The sequence below is a fragment of the Cyclopterus lumpus genome, chromosome 6, assembly GCF_009769545.1.
Source record: "Cyclopterus lumpus isolate fCycLum1 chromosome 6, fCycLum1.pri, whole genome shotgun sequence".
Taxonomy (NCBI): Eukaryota; Metazoa; Chordata; class Actinopteri; order Perciformes; family Cyclopteridae; genus Cyclopterus; species Cyclopterus lumpus.
The window spans coordinates 25592367-25615865 of NC_046971.1; the positions used below are offsets into that span (position 1 = coordinate 25592367).

Below are 23499 nucleotides of genomic sequence, written 5' to 3' on the forward strand. Positions count from 1 at the left end.
ACACACACACACACACACACACACACACACACACACACACAGGGTGAATACGCGTCTGATCACAAAAGTGCCACTGAAAAGACATTGAAATATATATTTGGAAACTTCGGTAGTAATGATAATTTGAATTCATCTATAAACGCCTGTGGGCTTATAGGTATTTCAGAAAGATTTTCTTCACATTGTCTTCACACCTTGTGCACATTTAACACATTTCTCACATATCTGTGTTACGAATAATGAATAAATGAATAAAGTACTGGTGTAAATAATATTCAAAGTATATGCAAACCTGCGCCGTGTTGTGGTTGACCGCTAGTCATCAGCTAGTCTGTGTATTTGCAGAGATACTGCAGGCAGACAGACCCAACCTGAGGAGGACGCAGAGTGAGGAGACTCCCGGTACAACTGGATCTCATGGCAGGTCAGGACACACACACACACACACACACACACACACACACACACACACACACACACACACACACACACACACACACACACACACACACACACACACACACACACTAACCACTTTCATGTGGGTGAACACTGAAGTTATTCATTTTTATTTGGTGAAAGAACATCTGTGCAGGAGAAGATGAGCTCCTAACATCTTTATCTTCACAGCTCATTGACGTTGCATGTACGGTGGCTCCGAGTGGTCAAACAAATCTAACCTGTTCCGAAAACTTGTCAGAATATTAACGTGATTGACACAACGTAAGGTTGTATTCATAAATGTGCGAGAATTTCTTACGGAATTAGAGATTTCCTGTCAAAAGGGAGAGCAACACATGTAAAAGGATGCAGCATGGCTTTTCTGAAAATGTGTCCAGGTCTGCATCGCATCACTTGTAGCAAACACCAATAATGAACATTGAGCAGAGCACAGAGCACGTGTTTAGTGGAGCCACTGGAGCGGTCGTTGAATAGCTGTAAGTTTACGTGTGTGCGTCTCCCTGGTTGTTGCTGTGTGAAATCTGCAGAGCATCGTGGGTTCACCAGGTTTTTATTTTATTGACCAACCCTGCAAAGAAGTTTCAGGAAACTGCAGACGTTTTGTTTTTGTTGTTGAGTTGTTCTGCAGCAGCCTCACAGCTCCGTGCCGGCTGCAGCCAAGTCTTGGTTTCGTTGCCGTGCGGTCCAAATTTGGGAACACCTTTTTAAAAATGTATTATTTGATGTCAAATGTTCCACTATTGACTGCATAGTTTCTCAAAATACAAGGTGAGAGTTAGTGTTGAGCTCTGCTGGGGATGACATGGAACTAAATAAAAAACTGCTCACATTTCTGCAGATGTTGTGGCATATATAATTACAATAATGCACAACTTTTTTTATTTTCTAAAACACTGTTTGCAAAGAGCTAAGTGAAAAAACATGCACCCAGAGGCATAATTCAAATCAAAATAACTAAAGGAACGAGAGAAAAGAAAAGGATTCAGTGCAGGAAGCCTGTGCCAGTATGGTCGACTGAAGTACTTACGCAGAGTGCCCCCCCCCCCGAATGTGGTTTGAGACGCTGCTCTCACCGGCTAGAATGGTCATGGGATAATAAATAGTGGAGCAGGCTGCATTCATTTCAAAGCTTTGCGGCGGGGGTCGGATGGTATTTCCCTATAAACATTGCGGGGGGGCTTTAAACACAGTTCAGCCAAGAGCCCCGACCGCCGCTGTCACGGAGACGCAGTCCATCCTCTCCATCCAGTTTGTGTACGGAGGAGAGGAGAGGCCATTTCTGTTGCTTTCTGTGATGAGGAGATCGGCACCAAGTCATTGGACTACAGTGGCGCAGTCACATTTTGCTACCTTCCCCCCCCCCCTCCCCCCCAAAAAAAAATCCATAATATATGCAGAGGATGAGTTGAGGAGTCTCTCAGCCTGAAGTCTGTCTGGTGTATCTCTCCAGACGGCAGCAGGGTGAACCGGTTGTGTCTTTTAACATCCCCCACAGCTCTTCTCCTCTCCTCACCAACATCACTGATGCTCAGTAGTTGGGGACCAATGATGTTCTGGGACGCCCCCGCCCCCGTCCTGGGCCGTGCACGCCCCATGCTAGTTTGTAATAGTAAGGATGCTTTCCATCGCTCCTCTGTTAAAAGTTGACAAGAACTGGGTCTGGGAATTTAGCCTTCCTTCAGAAATGTGGCCGTGCTGCATCCTCCTCATTGTGGCGAACAAACGCGGTGCAGCACCTCATCCGGTTCTGCTGCCCGAGCGCAGCCTCAGCATTCCTCATCGCGGGAAGAAGAAATAAGTTATATTTAGTGTTGAGAAAATAAGAGACCGCTCGGAGAACAAAAGTAGCCGACACCAACACCTCTGGTTTTGCATGCTGAGTACGTTCTAATGTCTCATCTCATCTCACCTCTCTCTCTCTCTCTCTCTCTCTCTCTCTCTCTTAAGGAGTAACAGGCACTCAGTGGGGGGTTCGCAGGGTGGCTCCCCGGGGGGCTCCCTGACTAACGGAGAGCTGATTGAGGAGCAGATTCCCGGGTCGGTCTCGTCCGGTCGCCGCTGCTCCTCCAAGAGTCACGTCAGCCCCGGGAGCAGCGCAGGTAGGGGGGGAGGGGTCTGATTACCCCATTGTAGTCTCACTATGTTCACTGACTTTTGATGTGAAGTGAATAGTACATGCTGATAGTACTTCATGATGCACACATATTCCATTATTATACTACTTTAGTCTGAGCGATCACTGTAACAATAATAACATTCCCTCAGACAAAGTGGAGCTGACGTCTAACGGGCTGGAGGGCGGTCGCGGGGGCGTGGCCCGACACACACCCCCTCCGTCCTCCCCGTCGGGGCGATCCCCAGCCACCAGCAGTGGCAGCCCCTCCCCGGGCCAGGACGCCCTGGGTCCGGCCGCGCCGGCGGAGCCCGGCCCCAACGGCGCCTCTGGTGCCGAGCAGGCCAGCAACAGTGCCACAGAGCCCACCACAGACTCACTCCCGGCAGGGTGAGAATCGGGGGGGGGGGGCATTATTAAATACCGGCTATATCATGTGATAGGCTTGTTATCAGCTGAATGAGCTCAGCAGGAGATGACAACATTCTGTACGATTCACAGATTCACAACAAAAGGTTTCAAAAGGTTGGTGCAGGCAGCGAGCAGCTTCCCTCCTGACCCAGAGCGGTCTGAGGGAAAGTGTTGTTTAGCCTGAAGCTACTGTCAGCTGTTGTAGTTTGAGTTTCCTGACTAGATGCTCTGAATGAACTGGAGTTCCCTCTTTTCAACTGTTACTCACTGTACTGTCCATGTCATTGCTTTTATTGTGAAAGGTAAGAACAGGAGGTGTGAACTGGTCCTGTCGCTAATGTCAAGGTCGAAAGGATTAACATATTAGCATCTTCAGAACAAACATTACAGTGCAGAACAACACGGAGGCTCCGAGTCCAAAACCAAGACAACTAACTTTATCACAAAGCAGCGTGGACCAGATCCATTCCATTCTTACCCTTCACAATAAAATCCTGAGACATATGTACCTGTTTACCAGAGGAAATGTTGCATTTGCTTAGGAATATCTTTATGTATTTTGTTGTGATACAATTTGTGGGATTTTCAACATATACATTGGAAATCAAAAGCAAACTACACAATGTATAAAAATAGAAAAAAAAGAAGATATGTGTATATATTTAGATAATTGTTACTGGGAGCAAAGTTGCTATAAACAGCTGTAGATTTAAATGAATGATCCTCTCATTTGTTGTCAGATGAAACAAGCTATATTGACATGAAATGTAATACAAATGTTTAGTAAGTGTTTTCAAGCAAAACACATGAATATATAGTTACAAAGATGGCTACATTTTTTAAAATATCTGTCAGGGTATTAAACAATGTTATTAGTGAAGGATTGCAGGTGATTAGAACATATTTAGAGAGCTGTTTCTTGAGTCCAGGGTGTATCCGTGCTAGTATTTACGTGAGAATTGTCTCCTCCTCTGCGCAGCTGGGAGCAGAGGGTGTTGCCACACGGCAGGGTGTACTACGTGGACCACAACACCAAAACCACCACCTGGGAGAGACCGCTGCCTCCGGGGTATGCCCGCTACGTTTTTCTCCGTCCGTTCTGTGTCCATGCATTTGATTGTTTGGGTCAGACAAGGTTGAGGGCTCACCAATATATCGGGTCCACATTAGGCTTTAGAAATTCCACATCAACCAGTCGTGTCTTCCACCTCCGAGATTTAGTTTATTTGCGGTATTTCAAAGCCCTCAAAGAAAAGTTTGTTATTTCCTTTTAGCATGATGGGAACCGCTGTTCATTAGGGGAAACACAGAGGCGAGAATATGCATTCCGATTCATTCACATGCGGCTCTACGTGGCACAACTCGCTGCCAGATCGGGCTGCAATATGCTGGTTTTAGCTATTTCAGATTTAAGTTGTGCTGGGACAATCTGATGTCTGGGCCGCGCGGTCAACATTTGGCTTTTGTTTAGAAAATATTGTAAAAAAAACATCATTTTACAATATCAGAATATCCGTTGTCATCCCATCACTCAGTTTCCATCCCAAAATGAGTGAGTCAAAAAACATGTCAATCTGATCTGGCAACACGGCAAAATAACTGTCTGCAGTTAATTTAAAAGGTGTTTTTGTAACACAACTCTTTTATTGTCTGTGGACCGTTTCTCTCTTTGAGTTGATGCTCAGACAGAGGAGTTTAAATGAGAGCGGATGGTGCTAACAAGCAAAGAATGTGTGTTTTAAAAGTTGAACTCAATGCGGGGGGAAATAAATTGCTGCGATTCTGAGAATCGAGCGTTTAAATGCTGTAGTGACAGCAGGTGTTCAGACCTTGACGGCTGCCAGAACAAGCCTTCTTGTTTGTTTATAGAGGTCTGCAGGGAGGACATATCTTTGTCGGCTAACAGGAAAGTCTGCGTCACGCTGGTTCCCTCCACAAAAAGGGATTCTTGTGATTAAACACGTTTATGATGCTGACATGTTCTGTTCAGCAAGAGAATATTCACAAGTGAACACGACTTTTATGATTTATGAAGCGTGAACAACACAATTGGCAGAAGTAAAACAAAGCTAACGTTAGGCTATAAAGGAACGCCACGACGGTCACATGACCTCATGTCTCCACCACTAAGCTAAAGGAGGACTCGTGTTCTAGTGAGGACCTTTAGTCGTCTCATTTAGACTGTTTTTTTAAGACATGTAAAATCTTCTAAACTCACTAGAGGGGTATTTACTGACCTATTTTATATGGTGGAACAAAAGTTTCAAATCTCTCTTGTTAAACACAGACTGTATTTCAGGCAATTCTCCAAAATCCATAAAAGAAAACTGACTCTGAGACGAGGGACCCGGAAGTGCCGAAACGCTGACTCTTCTCTTCCCGGTTTCTGGACTTTTCTGCATACAATCAGTCAGCCGGTTTGATGTTAGTGCTCCTGTGCACAGCCGTCATAATGAGAACACAGCCCCCTCCTTTGTGGACAGCGAGAGCAGAGCACCTTTGCCAGAGTCCAGCCCTCTTATGACAGTTTTACTTGCAGTGTGTGTGACTGGGTGACAGAGGGGCTGTTTTTAGGAAAAGGTCATCCCCCCCCCCCCCATCTCAGTTTTTCCATACAAGGAACGAGAGCGCGGATGCCCAGAGAACAAAAGTCCTTTCTTAGAGAGCCACATGTACATCCAGCGCTGTGTTGGCTGTCGGCCGCCGTGGCCCTTCAGAGGATCAATTAGCAAGCTAATGCCACGCTAGTGCTCCAGATGTACACACCAGGAACTGGTTAGAGGCTTGGAGGGGGAGGGAAGTTAGGCAACCAAGGTTTAGTAGCTGAAATAATAAAAGCCATCCGCAGCCGTGCCGAGGAGAGCTTCTGAGTGCCACCGCTGTTTATCAAATACGCCGTGGAGTTTGTGACGCTTCACCAGCTCGACCGCTCTGCTGAGCTGCAGGACGTCGGCGAGCAGCCGTCGGGCCTCTTCAAGCTGTACTCGTCAGCGTGATGCCTGTCGACCTCAATGTTTGCGTTTTGGTTTTTCGGGATTCTTTTTATTTAACTGTGTTATTTTGACAGTTAAACAATAGAAACTAGACTGCAAAGCAACATGTTGTGTTTATATTCCATATTTCATTTTAAAACATCTAATCTATTTAACAAAGAAAAGCTCAGAAAAATCTATCTTATTACGGTCTCTTATTTTTGCTGCATAATCTTCACATTTACAACAATAGTTGGGAAAAAAATGGATTGACAAGCAAATTGAACGCATACAAGTCATGGTGGCCTTGGCTGTGCCGCAATCATTTATTTGTGCTTGATGCTGAGATGTTTAATTTCTGTGTATAGTGCGTGTCTGATTAAGATGTCATCAGTCAAAAGCAATACGCCAGCAGACGGCAAGAAGCACAACGAGTTTCTGATACCATTTTCCTTCTAAAGTTTCAGTCTCCAGTCTTGATGTCTGCTGTCCTGTTTTTTCTTCCGTATTTCTGCAACGGTTATTTGTCCCACCACTAAATTGATCAGCATGATGTCTTGGAGACATGGCTCCGTCCTTACATTTACAGCTTTCCTTTTGTAGAGCTATCCTGTGCCGAGGTGCAACTTCACTTTAAATTCTCGCAAGTCAACACGTGTCAAACGTCCCAGTGAAAGAGTGGGAGGAAGATGGAAGACCCAAGGTCGTAGGGGCCGCTGTCAGCTAACCTGGTGATAAGTAGTTAGTCCAAAAGAACACAAAGAGCGCACTGTGTAATCTTAAACCCGGTCGGCTCGTGGTGAGGTCGAGCTCGAGTAAAAACATGGCGGAGAGAGTTAATGATGCCACTGGGACGAAGAGTTAAAAGTCAGATAGCAGAACTAAGTAGAGACTCTCAGACGGGGCCTCGGACAGAGGGCTCTGGGATTTTCTCTGTCTCCAGTAAATAAGTAGCCAGTACTAATATCAGATAGGGAACTGTATTTTGATTGCCCCTTTTTTTAAGAACCTTGGAGGAATGGTGGTCAGAGAGACTATCCCTCAACTAAACAACTGCCGCGTCTGCAATCATCTCCGCTGCTCAAGGGTGAGATCTTAGGAGACGCCGTTGCCAAGTCTGGTGGCGCTGTGTTGGAAAGGCCTCAGCGCAGGGAAGATCTAGGCCCCAGGAAAGCCATTAAAAGTACATCGGAGCACATGCAGTTCTCCGGAACACGGACGTTTCTGTGGCCTGTCGTGTTGATCAAAGTTCAACATTGAAGTTATCCGTCTGGGTCATACCGTTTTGTCATGGCCAGCTAAAGAGTTGCTGGACGTTGTTTTTGGTGTCTCTTGTGAGAAAGTACCACATTTGGTTAATAGAAACATTAGTAGGTGCCAGAAGAGATTTTCGGTTCACTTCATTTGGATGATATCATTACCCATTGTTTACTCGTTGCCTCTTGATGCCACTCAAAGTTATAATCTTCTGGAAATTGCGTGCGTGCGCATTAATAGCTTCCGTGCAACAAAAGTGAGTCTATTTAGAGGACTTGAACCACTGGGAGGATCCAGCCAACTAAAATGATTAAGATTATACTGTAATTGTGTGCAGGAGACAGAGCTATGAATTAAGGTGCTTTTACCATAGACCGTATATAAGAAGCTGTCACCGTGTAGCCACCCACTGGTTTCTGGACTACGGTTTTGAAGCCTCAAGTTTGTCATTGTGGTTGTCGCCATCTTGGTTTTTGGCAATCGCCATCTCGCCATTTCTAAGGACATCAAGAGAAATGATGAACTGAGTCGATGCTGATGTTGTTTTGTTTTCTTTCGGCCAGCGTGATGAAATGTGGAGGGACACATTGTGACCAAGACCCAAATACAGAAGCGAATGTGGTCTTCGTCCAGACAAAAATGCAACCAAAGGAGTCGCCCCCTGGTGGTCAGTAGAGAGAATGCAGGTTTAACACATGAAGCATAGACTTCTATACAACCAAAGGAGTCGCCTCCTGGTGGTCAGGAGAGAGAATGCAGCTTTATCACATGAAGCATAGACTTCAATACAACCAGAGGAGTCGCCCCCTGGTGGTCAGTAGAGAGAATGCAGCTTTAACACATGAAGCATAGACTTCTATACAACCAGAGGAGTCGCCTCCTGGTAGTCAGGAGAGAGAATGCAGCTTTAACACATGAAGCATAGACTTCTATACAACCAGAGGAGTCGCCCCCTGGTGGTCAGTAGAGAGAATGCAGCTTTAACACATGAAGCATAGACTTCTATACAACCAGAGGAGTCGCCTCCTGGTGGTCAGGAGAGAGAATGCAGCTTTAAGGCCGTTTAGCATTGGCCTTACTTCCCTTACTTGCCTGGCCTTTAAAGAATATTTACACATTGAGATTTTTTATAAATAATAATAAGCAATGTGACTATAATGACTACATGGGTAATGTCAAATAATAGAACAGCTAAATCAGTCTGGGGAGTTCAGGAAATTACATCACTTTGCTTTAATTCAGCCTATTGAAACCGATATTTCAATATTCAATAATGTAAGCCGATCTCTCGTCTCATATCTCTCGTCTCATATCACGATACTGATATGATATTGAGCCTTCATTTTATGAGTGTATTTACACTTGGCTCTGTGTGTTGTTCAGAGTCCAACCAGTCATGAAATCTTTAAAAAGGTTTTGTTAAGTGGGTTCCAAACGGGTAAAGTCAGGGAATTTAGAATATCTATGTATTGACTGAATACATAGTTCACTGTTGATTGCATTAGCTATTTTTATTTTTATTTTGATCCTTACTACACTGGAGACCAGACTACAAGACCACTTTAGACCCCTGAACAAACCAGAGAGGAAGAAGCTCAGTGACGCAGTCCTCCAGCTAGTTATGAAATGTCTAAAAAAAGCATCATGGAGTGTTAACCTCCCAAGCCCGTTGCTATCTGCACGGCATGTTTTTGTCGGTGCTGTTTTCTCTTCCAAATTCTGTAGCGCTGAAGTCAGAGATGTGAGAATAGCAAGCGGAGCAGCAGCAGTTAGTCCTGCCGAGCCCAGGGAACTGGTCTGTGTGTGTGGAGGGTTTGTTTGTGTGTGTTTTTGTGGACCGTCCACATCTCGAGTCCCTCTCGGGGGAAGAACATGACGTCTGAATAACGTCGCTGGCACTCGGAAACCTGCCGTCGCCCATTGTTACCCCTCATCGTCGTACTGGAGGGCCGACACTGTGTTTAACGCGAATACAGGACCTCTGAAGTTGCGTCATAAAACCAAAACGGTCTTCGTCCAGATCGCCTCTTCAGAAACGACCTGCGCCCGCACTACCGGGCCTAAACACGCACATCACTCTCTTCCTCCCTCCCACTCTGTCCCCCTCCTCTCACTGTTTTCTTTCATTCTCTCTTTAAATCAGTGCTGTTACTATCAGCAGCCTACATTTTGATACAACCACCCACTCTTGATGTGCTAAATAAGATGATGTTGAAAGCCACAACCCTTTCTCTCTTCTCCCCCCATTCTATAGCTGGGAGAAGCGAGTGGACCAGCGGGGCAGGTTCTACTACGTGGACCACAACACCAGAACCACCACATGGCAGAGGCCCACGGCCGAGTCTGTGCGCAACTACCAGCAGTGGCAGAGTCAGCGCAGCCAGCTGCAGGGCGCCATGCACCAGTTCAGCCAGCGCTTCCTCTACCAGGTACATGGAGGCAGTATGTTGGTACCCAGGAGATAATGCCACATCGCTAAGGCGAAGCTAACAAAGGATTAGTGCTTTAATTTGAAATGTTTGTCAAATCCCATAACTCCAGGATTCATTAGTATGACAATTTCACACAAATGTCTAATTGGATAAAGTGATGACACTTTTGCAATGAGTAGCTACTCTTCTTATGTCTTTGTCTTTATCAGTCGCATGTTTTCACACAAAAGAAGCTTTACACACACAACTTTATCGCAGCAGAATATTTGATGGCTGTATTGTCATACATTTCATCTCGATTTGGGTGTTTACAGTGGTCATTTCCATTCAAAATGGATGTAAATCTAGTTTTCCGAGAAATAAAGTCAACTTTAAACAGATAAAACATCATTTTCCAACAACGAAATGCTAGCTGGTGAAGAATTGGTGAGTGGCTAATAACTTTGGAAAACCACTAGCCACAGGTCCATGTCAAGTCCTGTCGGCTTTTTCAAGTCATCTTCCCCCATTTGTCATAAGTTTCTCCGTGAATCTTTATTCTATTTTTTCATGGCGCTTCAGAGAACGTATGGTCACGAAAAGTAGCCTCAAAGTTATGGAAATGTATTGGTAAAAATGTGTATGAACGCAGATCTTTGTTAGGATTTTAATATCAACAACGCAACTAAACACCATCAGCACGTTTTGAGTAAGTTTGTCGGCGTATGCGACGCGTCACAGTTCACTTGTTGGCTAACAGGCCAAGACATCGGATGCGGGGGGGGGGGGCGATCAAGATGTTATTCGAGACTTGTTTATGGTGTTTTTCCAGTGGAGGCTCGGCCAGTGAGCAGCCATGTTCAGACTGCAGCCAGACAGTAAAGACTTAAGGGACTAACACAACAGAGCCTTCTTCAATGGACCATGAGTAAACGCAGCCTTATAAGCTTCTATAAAAACACCCCACCCTGCACTCTACGTGTGTTTGTGTGTGTGTACTAGTGTTTCTGTTTTCATGAGTCTTCTACAGATCTCACTTCAGCCGTTTGTGTGTTTTCATGTGATTCTGAATGTTCAGTTCTCTTGTTGCGTGTTAGAAATAACCATCCGTCCGTCTAACTCTCCCATCACCGTTGTTTTTACTTGTTGCTCTGCTCATTGACAATGTCGCACTCAAAGATCCCTCCTTTTACACTCTAACTTATCTCCGTCTGCCTGTGGCTCCTGTGGTCGGTGTAGACGTTTCCAACTAAGGTTTTAAATGGTTTATTACTCGGTTTAACCAGAATATTCAGTCTCCTCCTCTTCGGGCCTCCTGACACGGCTTGAACGCTAACTCTGACCCAACGTCCTGGCCGTTAAACATACAAGAAAGCGGAGAAACAGAGCTTTTGTTATTCCTGGAACTGAAATAGACTTCTGTTAATGCTGCCCTTTAGCAGGGAAAGTACTGCTCACATTAAGGTGACATGCATCAGTTGGAGTAAGATGTACAGGGCCGGGTATCAAACCCCAAATACTTTCAGAGTGCCAAACTAAATTTGTAAGAAAGTATTGATACATAATCATATCGCGATGTAGAGTGCTGCAGGGATGAAAAAGCATGAAAGTTAGCATCGCACATTACACGTTTAGTTCAGCATGACTTTGAACACCACTTTTAGGTCAAAATGACACACCACCATGGTCAAGTTCGTTAAGCTACTAAGCTAAAAGAGGACTAGTGTTCTCGTGATGTTTGATGGGCATTTACTGACAAACAAAACGTTAAACACAGATATGTGCCCTGCCAAAAAAGGACACTTTTTTAAATTATTATTGATATGTTGGTTTGTTTTTCTAAAATTTTATTTAAAAAATATCAATACATAACCTTGCTTTCAGCATTGAATTAAATTGTAACCCCTTTATTATGATACTTATCGTAAAATGAAAAAGATTAAATGTTAACCTTTCTTTCAACGTCAGTTTACTTATATATATATATATATATATATATACTTATATATATATATATATATATATACTCATATATATATATATATATATATATATATATATGTATATATATATATATATATATATATATATATATATATATATGTGTGTGTATATATGTATGTATGTATTTATTTAGTAAGTGATTGGTGTAACATAGTTTATCGTGTTCTTTGCTTTACAGTTAACTAAGTAATTTTAATATCTCTCTTTGGGTCACTACACGCCATCAGAAGACCGTGAAACAGCTGTCGGTAGTGATATCCAGCCAATCCAAAGATGAGGATTGTAACCAATTAGATGTAGAGATACAATGGTGACTGGCTCCGCCCACTTACTGTCAAAAAGAAAAACTAAGCGTGAGGGAGCAGGTTAAAAATTCGAGAGTGACTTTTGCTCGCACAAGAGTGACTTTTGCTCGCGGAGTGATGTAAAAGCGCTCGTCAAAGTAAATTACACGCGTGGCTGCTTGATTTGCGCTCTCAGAGTTTGACAGTGATTTGCCTTCATAATTCAGTTTCCAACATTTGCATTTAAAATGGGATCCAGTATTAACTTTAATGTGATCCCGTATTAACTTTAAATACACTTGAGGAGGTTTAACTTTTAAAATGGCTCCCTTTTTAAGAGCGATAAAGCAAAAATAATCAAATGCCTTGAAGAAGTTAAGGCACAGACTCGACCAATTGAGTTTTATGATGCTGCTGCTGAATTTCTCTGGAGATGAACAGGAAGATTGGACCAATATTTTCATACTGTACAAAAAGTGTTGTTTTGATTTATTATGCTGTTGTCGGTTGTTTTATCCAGCATGAGGAATGTTCCTTATTGTTCAACTTTATTTCTTCAGACACATGAGTCTCGCTCTTGCAGTTTGGCAACCAAATTACCATGATTTATTTGGTCAAAGGCTTTAAATGCATTTTTTTAACATTTAAATCATAGCTTTTCTCATTTTAAACATTCTTTGAATTGAATGTTCTGTTGCTTGTACTGTACTGAGTTGTTAAATGCAACTTCTGGTTTCAATCAGACAACAAACTGACAACGCAGTGGCGCTCCCTCCCTCTGTGTGTGTGAGAAAAGCCAATAGGCAGGTCTGCCCACCGTGTTGATAGTACGCTGCTCTGTCTTGGAATGCACACACTGCTGATAGCAGCTACTATTTATGGTCCCAGTGTGTGTGAACAAGGAAACACACACACACACACACACTCAAAGGAGCTCATAGCTTAAACTGTGGATACAGCCACATGTTCTACTGATGCTCTCACTGTGTGTGGACGCACAACTCAAAATTAGATGATGAGAGATGATTCATTGTTCTCTCTCTCTCTCATAAATGAGGACTTATCAGTTTAATTTTCTGTGGCAGATCAGGATTCTGTATTGGTGTTTGTGTGGTTACATAGATGCTGATGCGTGTCTTGGTTAGAACACGTGCTCCTCTTTTCTGTGTATCTGTATCTGTATGTGTGTGTGTGTGTGTGTGTGTACAGGGCTGTAATGTCGAGGTCAGGTGCCACATTTCTTCTCTGTAGCACATGACAACCAAAGAGGGTCAAGGGGCCGGTCGTCCTCTTAAATGGACTATGGCGCTGTAACGGGTGTCCACGCGCATCCACACACATACGTTCATGTATATCATATATCAGAGGGCTGCAATTGAATCATGGATACATTGTTTATATAGACATGATTGGTGATGACGTGGCAAAAAACCCACAACGTTGCCAAACGAGATGGGGGCCGTGTTTAAGGTCTTGTGGGTTGCCGACAGTAAGGGCAATCTCCTCAGTTGCACCGGGCGCCAAGGGCTCCGTTCCCCGGGAAGAGTCGACAATGTATATATATATATATATATATATGTACTGAGATAAACTCCGAAGCAGCAAAGTGTGCGTGCTCAGAGTAATTGCAGCTCGTTAGGACCCCCAGAGAGAGCAGCCTCGGAGTCATTAACTGCTGTTTCCGGCTTCTCCCCGCTCTCTCTCTCCTCGACCCCTGTTTTTCCTTGCCTGCCGTCTTTCTTTCCTTGACCTCTAAACTTTCCCTTAACCCTGCCCATCCACCCCCTCCAATCAGTCTGTCATCCCCCCCCCCACACCCACACCCCCCCAACACACACACACACACACACACTCTCCATTTCCCTCAAAATCCCCCTTTTCTGCATCGCACAGAGATATCTTCATTATCATCTCGGCTCATTTCGATAACGTCTCTCTCTCTCTCATTTTTAATTTTCTGTTTTTTACCACTTTAAGTATTTCGCTCGCTCCCCCTTCCCTCGATTCCCCCTCCACCCCCTCTGGCTTTCTGTCCATTCTCGCTGGAACAAGGACCCCTAACAGCAGCACCTGAATCAGCCCTGTGTTTTATCACCTACACACTGGACAGAAAACTCATACATGACTGAACTAATGTTTGCACACGCAACCCATCAGCGCTCACGTTTCCATAAAGCACGCTTGTGTGTGGTGATTCCCATGAAAGGACAATGAACAGGAGTTTAAACAGGTTTTTTAACATTATGTTTTGACTAAAAGAAAGAAAACGACCTTTGATCCTGTCAGATGTGCTTATCTGATTCAAATCGAAGGACTGTAGGAATATCTCAGCCTCTCTGAGCAGATCATTTTCAAATCTGTGCACTCGTATTCACAAGTATTAAAGGTGCGTACTGCCATTGTCCAAAACGTCTTTATCAGAGCTAATGCTGTCCTCGGAAAATTACACTGAATCTAATGCTCCTGTCTGTTTGTCCACACCTGAAATAGAGAAGGAGTACAAATCATAAAGTCCATTTGGAAATCGGGCACTGAAGGGTTTTAAAGTACCTTATTACAGAAGCATTAACTTGTCCCTTCCACCTCCGTCACCATGTCTGTCCCTGTGGTGCGGCTCACAGTTAGAAACCTCTGATTTATGCTGCATTCACATGGAATCGAGCATGCGGCAAACCGGAAATACTTTTATTGGCCTTGAGCAGGACGGTAAGATCAGGTGAGGCAGAGAATACAGGCCACGGTAATAGAAGACTGCACTGCCGTCCAAAGTTAACCTATTTAAACCTTTTGCCACCTGCAACTACATTTACTGCCGGATGTTACGTGGCTCCCTCACACAAGGAGAAAGTTGTTCAAGTTTTCAGGCGCACGTTAAGAGAAAGCTGCATTTGTTTTTTTTAGCTGCATGCATTAATAATAATAATTACTAATAATTATTCTGTAGTAGGCTCAGTCCAGCTTTATAGTATAATGAATGTGTAAAAGGATTAAATTAACTGGTATTTGTTAAAGATAAAGCAGTTGTCAGACGTTCACAGTGGATAATGTGAGAAAAGGACCCTGGTGAATACTGATGGTCATTCACAGAAGGGTTTGGAGAAGTTGAGCATTGAAGTCCAATTGGCCTTTGGCTGCCATCAGTGGCAAACACTTACAAAACAACAGTTACACGCGCACCCCAAAACCTGTGCGGTGGTGCGTTCACTGACTTCCGTACAGCCATCTGTGAAAAGTTCAACGAACCCGTTAACTTCACACAAATGTGCAAATTGATTCAACTGACAAAGAACCAGATGGACCTAAACGATTATAGTGTATCAGATGATGGAAAATGGCAACCAGTAGCTGAAGCCTAGTGTCCAGCCACTGTTGACAGTCAGTGTTCAGCCCTGCAATTAGTTTACTGTCTGCATAATCATTGGCAATTAAAAAAAAAGGCCAGCCATGTTCTGGTTCCTCCGACAAGCTTTTGCTGCTTTTCTTTGTCTTCTGTGGCTTTAATTTGCTTGATCGGACCAACACAAGATTTCACTAATTTATGAGATTCATAAGGCAGGGCAAGTTTATTTATATAGCTCATTCAGCAACTAGGCAATTCAAAGCACTTTACATAAAACATCTATAGACAGTGTAAATGAAAGACATTCTAAAAGGACATTTAAATGCAATTAAAACAGTCATTAAAAACCATAGAATAAATAAGAATAAAAGTTAGTGCAGTGTAATTTTAAGAAAAAAAAGAAGAAGCGTTTGAATGGCCGATGAACTCACTGACCGTGACATTTATGGATGCCTGTCATTCACTTTCATGTCTTGTCTGCACAGTTCGTGTGCAGTGTCAATGTGACAACAGTTTTACAATAGGTTTGCGTATCTTCTAAAGCCACATCGGCAGTAAAAGAGCATGAATATCCCCATTTTCAACTGCCTTCATTGCGTTTTTTATTCTTCCAGGCCCACAACACCCAGCCATTATTTCACACGCTTCTGCCAACATGCTGCTTTTCCCCTCTCTCTTCCTTCTCCTTGCCTTGTTTTCTCAGCCTCTCTTTCTTTTCCTCCCCTCCAGCCTCGCTCTGTCTGGAAGCTGCCGAGGAGCTGAATGGTCAGAGCCAGGATGAAGTCATCATGTCTTTATATCATTATATTCTCCTTTTACCTTTTTTAGGCACAGAAAACCCATCAGGGTGGGGCGCCGGGGGCTTAGATTGGCTGTCGATGGCAACGACCCACAGACACACACACACACACACACACACACACACACACACACACACACACACCCTTTAACCCTGTTATGTGCCCGCTCTCGCTCTTCCAGCAGGCCCCTTCCTTTCCATCCCCGACTCCTCACAGTTTCCATGACAGGGCCCCTTTAAATGGGCACAGTCACACTTCTTTTTGGGAAACGCTGCGTAAAGTGACGTTGACGTTTGGTGCATAATACTCTACTCTATGGCTTCTCTGGGAAATAATCATCACTTTTGTGGCGCAATGCCTCAGTGAAAATAAAAAAAAATAAAAACCTTTAAAGGTCCACCAGCTTTCATTTGGAAAATGTGGGTTTTGATGTTTTTTTCACCACAGTATAACTAATAAAGGACAACAAGCGCTACCTGTGCTCCCAAAACCAGCCATTCAATAGAAGGGGAATCCACCTAAACTAACTTTCTCCCAAGTTTTTGATGATTTTCTAAATGTACCAAATTGAGTGCAGCAGGGATGACAGTTAGGCTACAAACAAACTCCATGACAGTCACAGCACCACCACTAAGCTAAAGGAGGACTAATGTTCACCACAGGGGTATTTACTGGAGAACAAAACGTTAAAATGTATTCAGCTCATGAATATTTATTTATTTCAGGCATCTCATTCAGTAAAAACATTGATTTTGAGATGAGGGAACAGGAAGTGTAAAAATGGTAATTTCCTTGTTCTAGGACTCTTTCCTGCAGCGCACTAGCTAACTCATTCCACTATCATAAAAACATTTTTTTAAAGCAGCACATGAATTGCTCGGCTTTGTCCAGATTACTTTGTTCTTGAATTACTGCACTTATACTAATCGCTAGCATGCTGACTATTGTTATGATTATTATAAAAGGTCTTTTTCTGATGATGAAATACAATAGACAGTCTTTGCATCATTTGTTCATTAGAGTTGTATTTACAACACTAACATGTTGTACAGCTGGCGGTTGGTTGCAGTACACACCTCGAGCAGATAAACACGCCTAGCATGAAACTCCCCTTCCGCGGCCACTAATTCCTAACAAGCGTCTTTTTCAGCTACTTTTCCACTCAAGCTAATATATTCATGCAAGTTTGTGTATTCCGACATGAGGACGTACACATTGACTCACTGTTTGCTACAGACAAACTTTCCACACCGTGGAATACACATACACACACGCACACACACTTTTTTTCTCTGTGTGTGTGTGTATATGAGTGCAGGCTGAGTAAACCCCACAGTGGTTTCCAGGCCCAGGGTGAATAAAGGTGCCTTTTGTCAGGCCTGGGGTGGGTTGGGGCGGCCGGTGAGGAGGCGGGAGGGGGGCGGGTGGGGGCTGTCCAGTCTGGAACAAGCATGAATGTTCCCCTCAGTTCCCTCAGACATCGCACCTCCCTGCCTACTTTCACAGCAGCACTAGAAGAGAGCAGGAGGAGGAGGAGGAGGAGGAGGAGGAGGAGGAGGAGGAGGGGGGGGGGGGGGTAGGGGGGAGGAGGAGGAGGAGGAGGAGGAGGAGGAGGAGGAGGAGGAGGAGGAGGAGGGCGACGTCAGGGAGGAACAGGGAGGGGTGTGTGTGTAGGGAGGGGGGGTGTCGGGGTGTATTTGAGGAGGTGAGTGGGAAGCCAGGGGATGGGCGGTGCTTGCGTCCAGCCAGTGAGCTCATTGGAACAGCGTTGTTGTTTTATCCTCCTACCGAGCGTGTCGGGGTTTTTTGGGGAGGCATACGAGCCGCCCGACGACCAGCTCCCTCAGTTGCCCCTCACCGCTGCTGCAGAGAGGAGCCACCCCCCCACCCCTCAACACCGACACACACCCACACACAGCATGCCCGACTTACACACAGGTAGCACGCCTGGTGTCGAGACTCGGCGAGGTCGAGCGTTGACTTGATTGTACAAGTTTGGGACAACTGTACTGAGTGAGTTTTGCTGCTTTTTATTTTACTCATCTGAGCTTTGGGTTGTTGTTTTTGTACCCAAAAACGTGTTCCCATCCTCTTCATCCTCATGCGTCGGTGAGGAACAAGTGTGGACCGAGTCATCGTGACGTACGGCGAGGACAACACACACAGTGGAGAGAGTGGGAGAACAAGACTTTTTTTTTTTTTGGAAGAGGAGGACGGAGACAGGAAAAAAAGGTGTTCCTAACCGGAGTTGTTTTGTCTCTCTCTGTTTCTCCCTCAGCCGTCAGGAGCGCCGGTGGAAAATGACCCTCTGGGCGCGCTGCCTCCTGGATGGGGTAAGTTTGTCAATCACTCCTCGCACAGACAAAGTTGCCCTCAGCGAGGAGCGCTGAGCCGTTTACGAGAAGGCTCCGAATTTGGGTCGGTGCTCTGTACCCGCCGGGAGAGGCGCATCCAATCAGTCGCGACTGGATTCTCACCACTGAGCTGCTTTCAACCGAAACCTGAACCACTTTGGTGCTGTTGTTTTGACGAGTCTCGCCAGCAGTCTCGATTTAGTCGGTCTAACTGATTGAAATGCTGCTTCGGGTTTCTGCAGACGGGCAGCATCGTCTCTTCTCCACAGCACTCTGGTGATTCTAAACCTTCATGCGGAACCAGAAACGACGCCGCTTCTGTGGATTTTACCATTTGCTTGAGCTTCTTCCTCGTTGTCCCCGGTGAGAAGATCAGCTGTTCTTCTGCTCCAGATTTGAGATTGTCTCGGTGTTCTTTGCAATGCTCTCACATCCACAAATTACTGACTGTTCTTCGTCATCCATATACTTTCCTTTATGATTAATGCAATCGAAACTCACACGTTCATTCATACAGGAACGCTGGCTGCTTTTCACCCACTCCACTTCATCTCGTTTCACTCCACAAAGAAAAAAACTCTCTGCCCATGATGCCTTTTCAGCATGTTGCGGTACCTCTTAGACGAAAAACCTCAATTATATCTCTGGCTCCGATTCGCTCCTCTGGCGCGCTCTGGTTTTTCTTTTCTTTTTTTAATCTGCGGTCACTTCCCTCATTTCTTTTCTTCTTCAGGCTTAAGATTGAAAAAGAAAAAGATGGAAGAGAAGCAAATGAAAGAAAACTAAAAGAGAGAAGCGGGGGCTGGAATGGGGGGGGTGAGATTTTCAATGTGAGCGCTCCTGTTTCTGGGCCCTCCACACACTCCTGTTAATGGGAAAAAGATGTTGGGGGCGATGCAGGGAGGAGGATGGGGCACCAGCTCCTCTCATGAGACCGGTGGCCCGCCGCACTTTACACAAAAACACACTTTCATCAATCGTCATTCCGTGTTTGAACTATTTCGATCTAAACTATTTCTTACATTTAAAATAAAATTAAACCATGGCTCCATTGTGGTCACTCTGACTTTCAGACACCCCACCCCCACCTTAAAGCCTTACACACACGCACACACACACACACAGACACACACACACACACACACACACACACTTGGGTTTACCTCTGTGAGGTATTTGAATCGAGCCTCAGTGAAATATCACACAGGCTCACTGGTTTTCTATCGTGGTGGTGAGATTTTTCTTCTTATAGAGAGAGAGAGAGAGAGAGAGAGAGAGAGAGAGAGAGAGAGAGAGAGAGAGAGAGAGAGAGAGAGAGAGAGAGAGAGAGAGAGAGAGAGAGAGAGAGAGAGAGAGAGAGAGAGAGAGAGAGAGAGAGAGAGAGAGAGAGAGAGAGAGAGAGAGAGAGAGAGAGAGAGAGAGAGAGAGAGAGAGAACCCAGTTGTTGATCAGTATTTGTTGTGGTGTTTTCCCAGAATCCTCTCCGATTCTGGGTTCATCACGAATTGCGAATAGGAAATACTCGTAAAGTTGATCGTGGTAACACGTCGGGATAATTGTGAATATCGGCGTGTGAGACGCTTGAAAAGCCGTCTAATTGTCGTCATAGTAGAGAAGAAGGGGAAAAAAACTCCTCCTGGATATAAGATTGTTTTCTTCACGTAACAAACATGTATGTTCTCTCTGTGATGCAATTCAAATATTAACGACACATAAGGGGAAGCGCTTTCAGTTTGTTTTAGTGCCTATTTCGGTGAATATGGGGACATTATCGGCCTGGACAGATCGTAATAGAGGTCACGTCGCCGCACTGAGACTTGAAGCATCACAAGCGTCATACGTGTCTCTGTGTCTCTGTCCGTGTCCACAGAGAAGCGGCAGGACAATGGCAGGATCTACTTCGTCAACCACAACACGCGGACCACGCAGTGGGACGATCCTCGGACCCAAGGGTGAGACTCTGAGTGCTAGGGGTGTGAGTGCGTATATATGTGTGTGTGTGAGGGTGTGTGTGTGCGTGCGTGCGTGCGTTCATCTGCTTGTTTGGTGGTGTGCTGCTTTGGGTGTTTGCTGCTACTGAAGAAGATTGAACAGACAGTTAATTTGGACGTCAGAGGGAGTTGTTTCTCACTGATCAGGGCTTGTCCTGGAATATAAACTGGCACATTCTCTGGGAACTTTAAAATGTGTACGGGAGCAAACTTATTTTACAAATTGCTAAAAAAAAAACTGCAATAAAGGAGAAAACTACATGTGGAACTTTTCTTGGTGAGCCCCCTTCACCAAGAAAAGTTCCACATGTAGTTTTGGCTCTTGGCTGATTATCTGCCGCACCCCCTTTATTTCCTTTGACATTGAAACACTTCCTGAACTGTTTCCTCTCACCTCCCTCACTCTAACTGAGCCGCCGACCATTCGGAGGAAGCCCACATGTTTTACAGACGTCTCCCCTCTGCTTCTGAAGCTGCGGGACATCGTACGACGTCTCGTCTATGCGACGTCTCGGCTATGCGACATCTCGACGTCTCGTCTATGCGACATCTCGACGTCTCGGCTATGCGACATCTCGACGTCTCGGCTATGCGACGTCTCGTCTATGCGACGTCTCGGCTATGCGACGTCTCGTCTATGCGACATCTCGACGTCTCGTCTATGCGACATCTCGACGTCTCGGCTATGCGACGTCTCGTCTATGCGACGTCTCGGCTATGCGACGTCTCGGCTATGCGACATCTCGACGTCTCGTCTATGCGACATCTCGACGTCTCGTCTATGCGACATCTCGACGTCTCGTCTATGCGACGTCTCGGCTATGCGATGTCTCGGCTATGCGACATCTCGACGTCTCGTCTATGCGACATCTCGACGTCTCGTCTATGCGACGTCTCGGCTATGCGACGTCTCGGCTATGCGACGTATCGACGTCTCGTCTATGCGACGTCTCGTCCAAGCGTCGTCTCGGCTATGCGACATCTAGGCTATGCATCATCTCTGAGACGTCTCATCTATGCGACGTCTTGGCTATGCGACGTCTCGGCTATGCGACATCTCATCTATGCGACGTCTCGGCTATGCGACGTCTCGTCTATGCGTCGTCTCGTCTATGCGTCATCTCGACGTCTCGTCTATGCGACATCTCAACGTCTCGGCTATGCGACGTCTCGGCTATGCGACGTCTCGTCTATGCGTCGTCTCGTCTATGCGTCATCTCGACGTCTCGTCTATGCGACATCTCAACGTCTCGGCTATGCGACGTCTCGGCTATGCGACGTATCGACGTCTCGTCTATGCGACGTCTCGTCCAAGCGTCGTCTCGGCTATGCGACATCTAGGCTATGCATCATCTCTGAGACGTCTCATCTATGCGACGTCTTGGCTATGCGACGTCTTGGCTATGCGACGTCTCGGCTATGCGACATCTCATCTATGCGACGTCTCGGCTATGCGACGTCTCGTCTATGCGTCGTCTCGTCTATGCGTCATCTCGACGTCTCGTCTATGCGACATCTCAACGTCTCGGCTATGCGACATCTCTGAGACGTCTCGTCTATGCGACGTCTCGTCTATGCGACGTCTCGTCTATCCGACGTCTCGTCTAAGCGACGTCTCGGCTATGCGACGTCTCGACGTCTCGTCTATGCGACATCTCTGAGACGTCTCGTCTATGCGACGTCTTGGCTATGCGACGTCTCGGCTATGCGACGTCTCAACGTCTCGTCTATGCGACGTCTCGTCTATGCGTCATCTCAACGTCTCGTCTATGCGACGTCTCGTCTATGCGTCATCTCAACGTCTCGTCTATGCGACGTCTCGTCTATGCGTCATCTCAACGTCTCGTCTATGCGACGTCTCGTCTATGCGTCGTCTCGTCTATGCGTCATCTCGACGTCTCGTCTATGCGACATCTCAACGTCTCGGCTATGCGACATCTCTGAGACGTCTCGTCTATGCGACGTCTCGTCTATGCGACGTCTCGTCTATGCGACGTCTCGTCTAAGCGACGTCTCGTCTAAGCGACGTCTCGGCTATGCGACGTCTCGACGTCTCGTCTATGCGACATCTCTGAGACGTCTCGTCTATGCGACGTCTCGTCTATGCGACGTCTTGGCTATGCGACGTCTCGGCTATGCGACGTCTCAACGTCTCGTCTATGCGACGTCTCGTCTATGCGTCATCTCAACGTCTCGTCTATGCGACGTCTCGTCTATGCGTCGTCTCAACGTCTCGTCTATGCGACGTCTCGTCTATGCGTCATCTCAACGTCTCGTCTATGCGACGTCTCGTCTATGCGACATCTCAACGTCTCGTCTATGCGACGTCTCGTCTATGCGTCATCTCAACGTCTCGTCTATGCGACGTCTCGTCTATGCGTCATCTCAACGTCTCGTCTATGCGACGTCTCGTCTATGCGTCATCTCAACGTCTCGTCTATGCGACGTCTCGTCTATGCGTCATCTCAACGTCTCGTCTATGCGACGTCTCGTCTATGCGTCGTCTCGTCTATGCGTCATCTCGACGTCTCGTCTATGCGACATCTCAACGTCTCGGCTATGCGACATCTCTGAGACGTCTCGTCTATGCGACGTCTCGTCTATGCGACGTCTCGTCTATGCGACGTCTCGTCTAAGCGACGTCTCGGCTATGCGACGTCTCGACGTCTCGTCTATGCGACATCTCTGAGACGTCTCGTCTATGCGACGTCTCGTCTATGCGACGTCTTGGCTATGCGACGTCTCGGCTATGCGACGTCTCAACGTCTCGTCTATGCGACGTCTCGTCTATGCGTCATCTCAACGTCTCGTCTATGCGACGTCTCGTCTATGCGTCATCTCAACGTCTCGTCTATGCGACGTCTCGTCTATGCGTCATCTCAACGTCTCGTCTATGCGACGTCTCGTCTATGCGTCATCTCAACGTCTCGTCTATGCGACGTCTCGTCTATGCGTCATCTCAACGTCTCGTCTATGCGACGTCTCGTCTATGCGTCATCTCAACGTCTCGTCTATGCGACGTCTCGTCTATGCGACGTCTCGTCTATGCGTCATCTCAACGTCTCGTCTATGCGACGTCTCGTCTATGCGTCATCTCAAC

The 23499-nt window shown here is 45.8% G+C and overlaps 1 protein-coding gene across 5 annotated transcripts in view; it reads left to right on the top strand.

The window, feature by feature from the left end:
- wwp2 (WW domain containing E3 ubiquitin protein ligase 2) overlaps nucleotides 1-23499 on the top strand; it is a 54916-nt gene that overhangs the window by 19043 nt on the left and 12374 nt on the right. For 4 of the 5 annotated variants that reach the window (XM_034534011.1, XM_034534013.1, XM_034534010.1 and 1 more), the window contains exons 6-12: nucleotides 346-424; nucleotides 2410-2561; nucleotides 2728-2965; nucleotides 3966-4055; nucleotides 9470-9644; nucleotides 18333-18387; nucleotides 20279-20360. In XM_034534011.1, coding sequence (XP_034389902.1) covers nucleotides 346-424; nucleotides 2410-2561; nucleotides 2728-2965; nucleotides 3966-4055; nucleotides 9470-9644; nucleotides 18333-18387; nucleotides 20279-20360 — 871 coding nt within the window. Of the gene's footprint in view, nucleotides 1-345; nucleotides 425-2409; nucleotides 2562-2727; nucleotides 2966-3965; nucleotides 4056-9469; nucleotides 9645-17795; nucleotides 18068-18332; nucleotides 18388-20278; nucleotides 20361-23499 lie in introns of those variants that run through there. The other variant, XM_034534014.1, reaches the window with a different exon arrangement.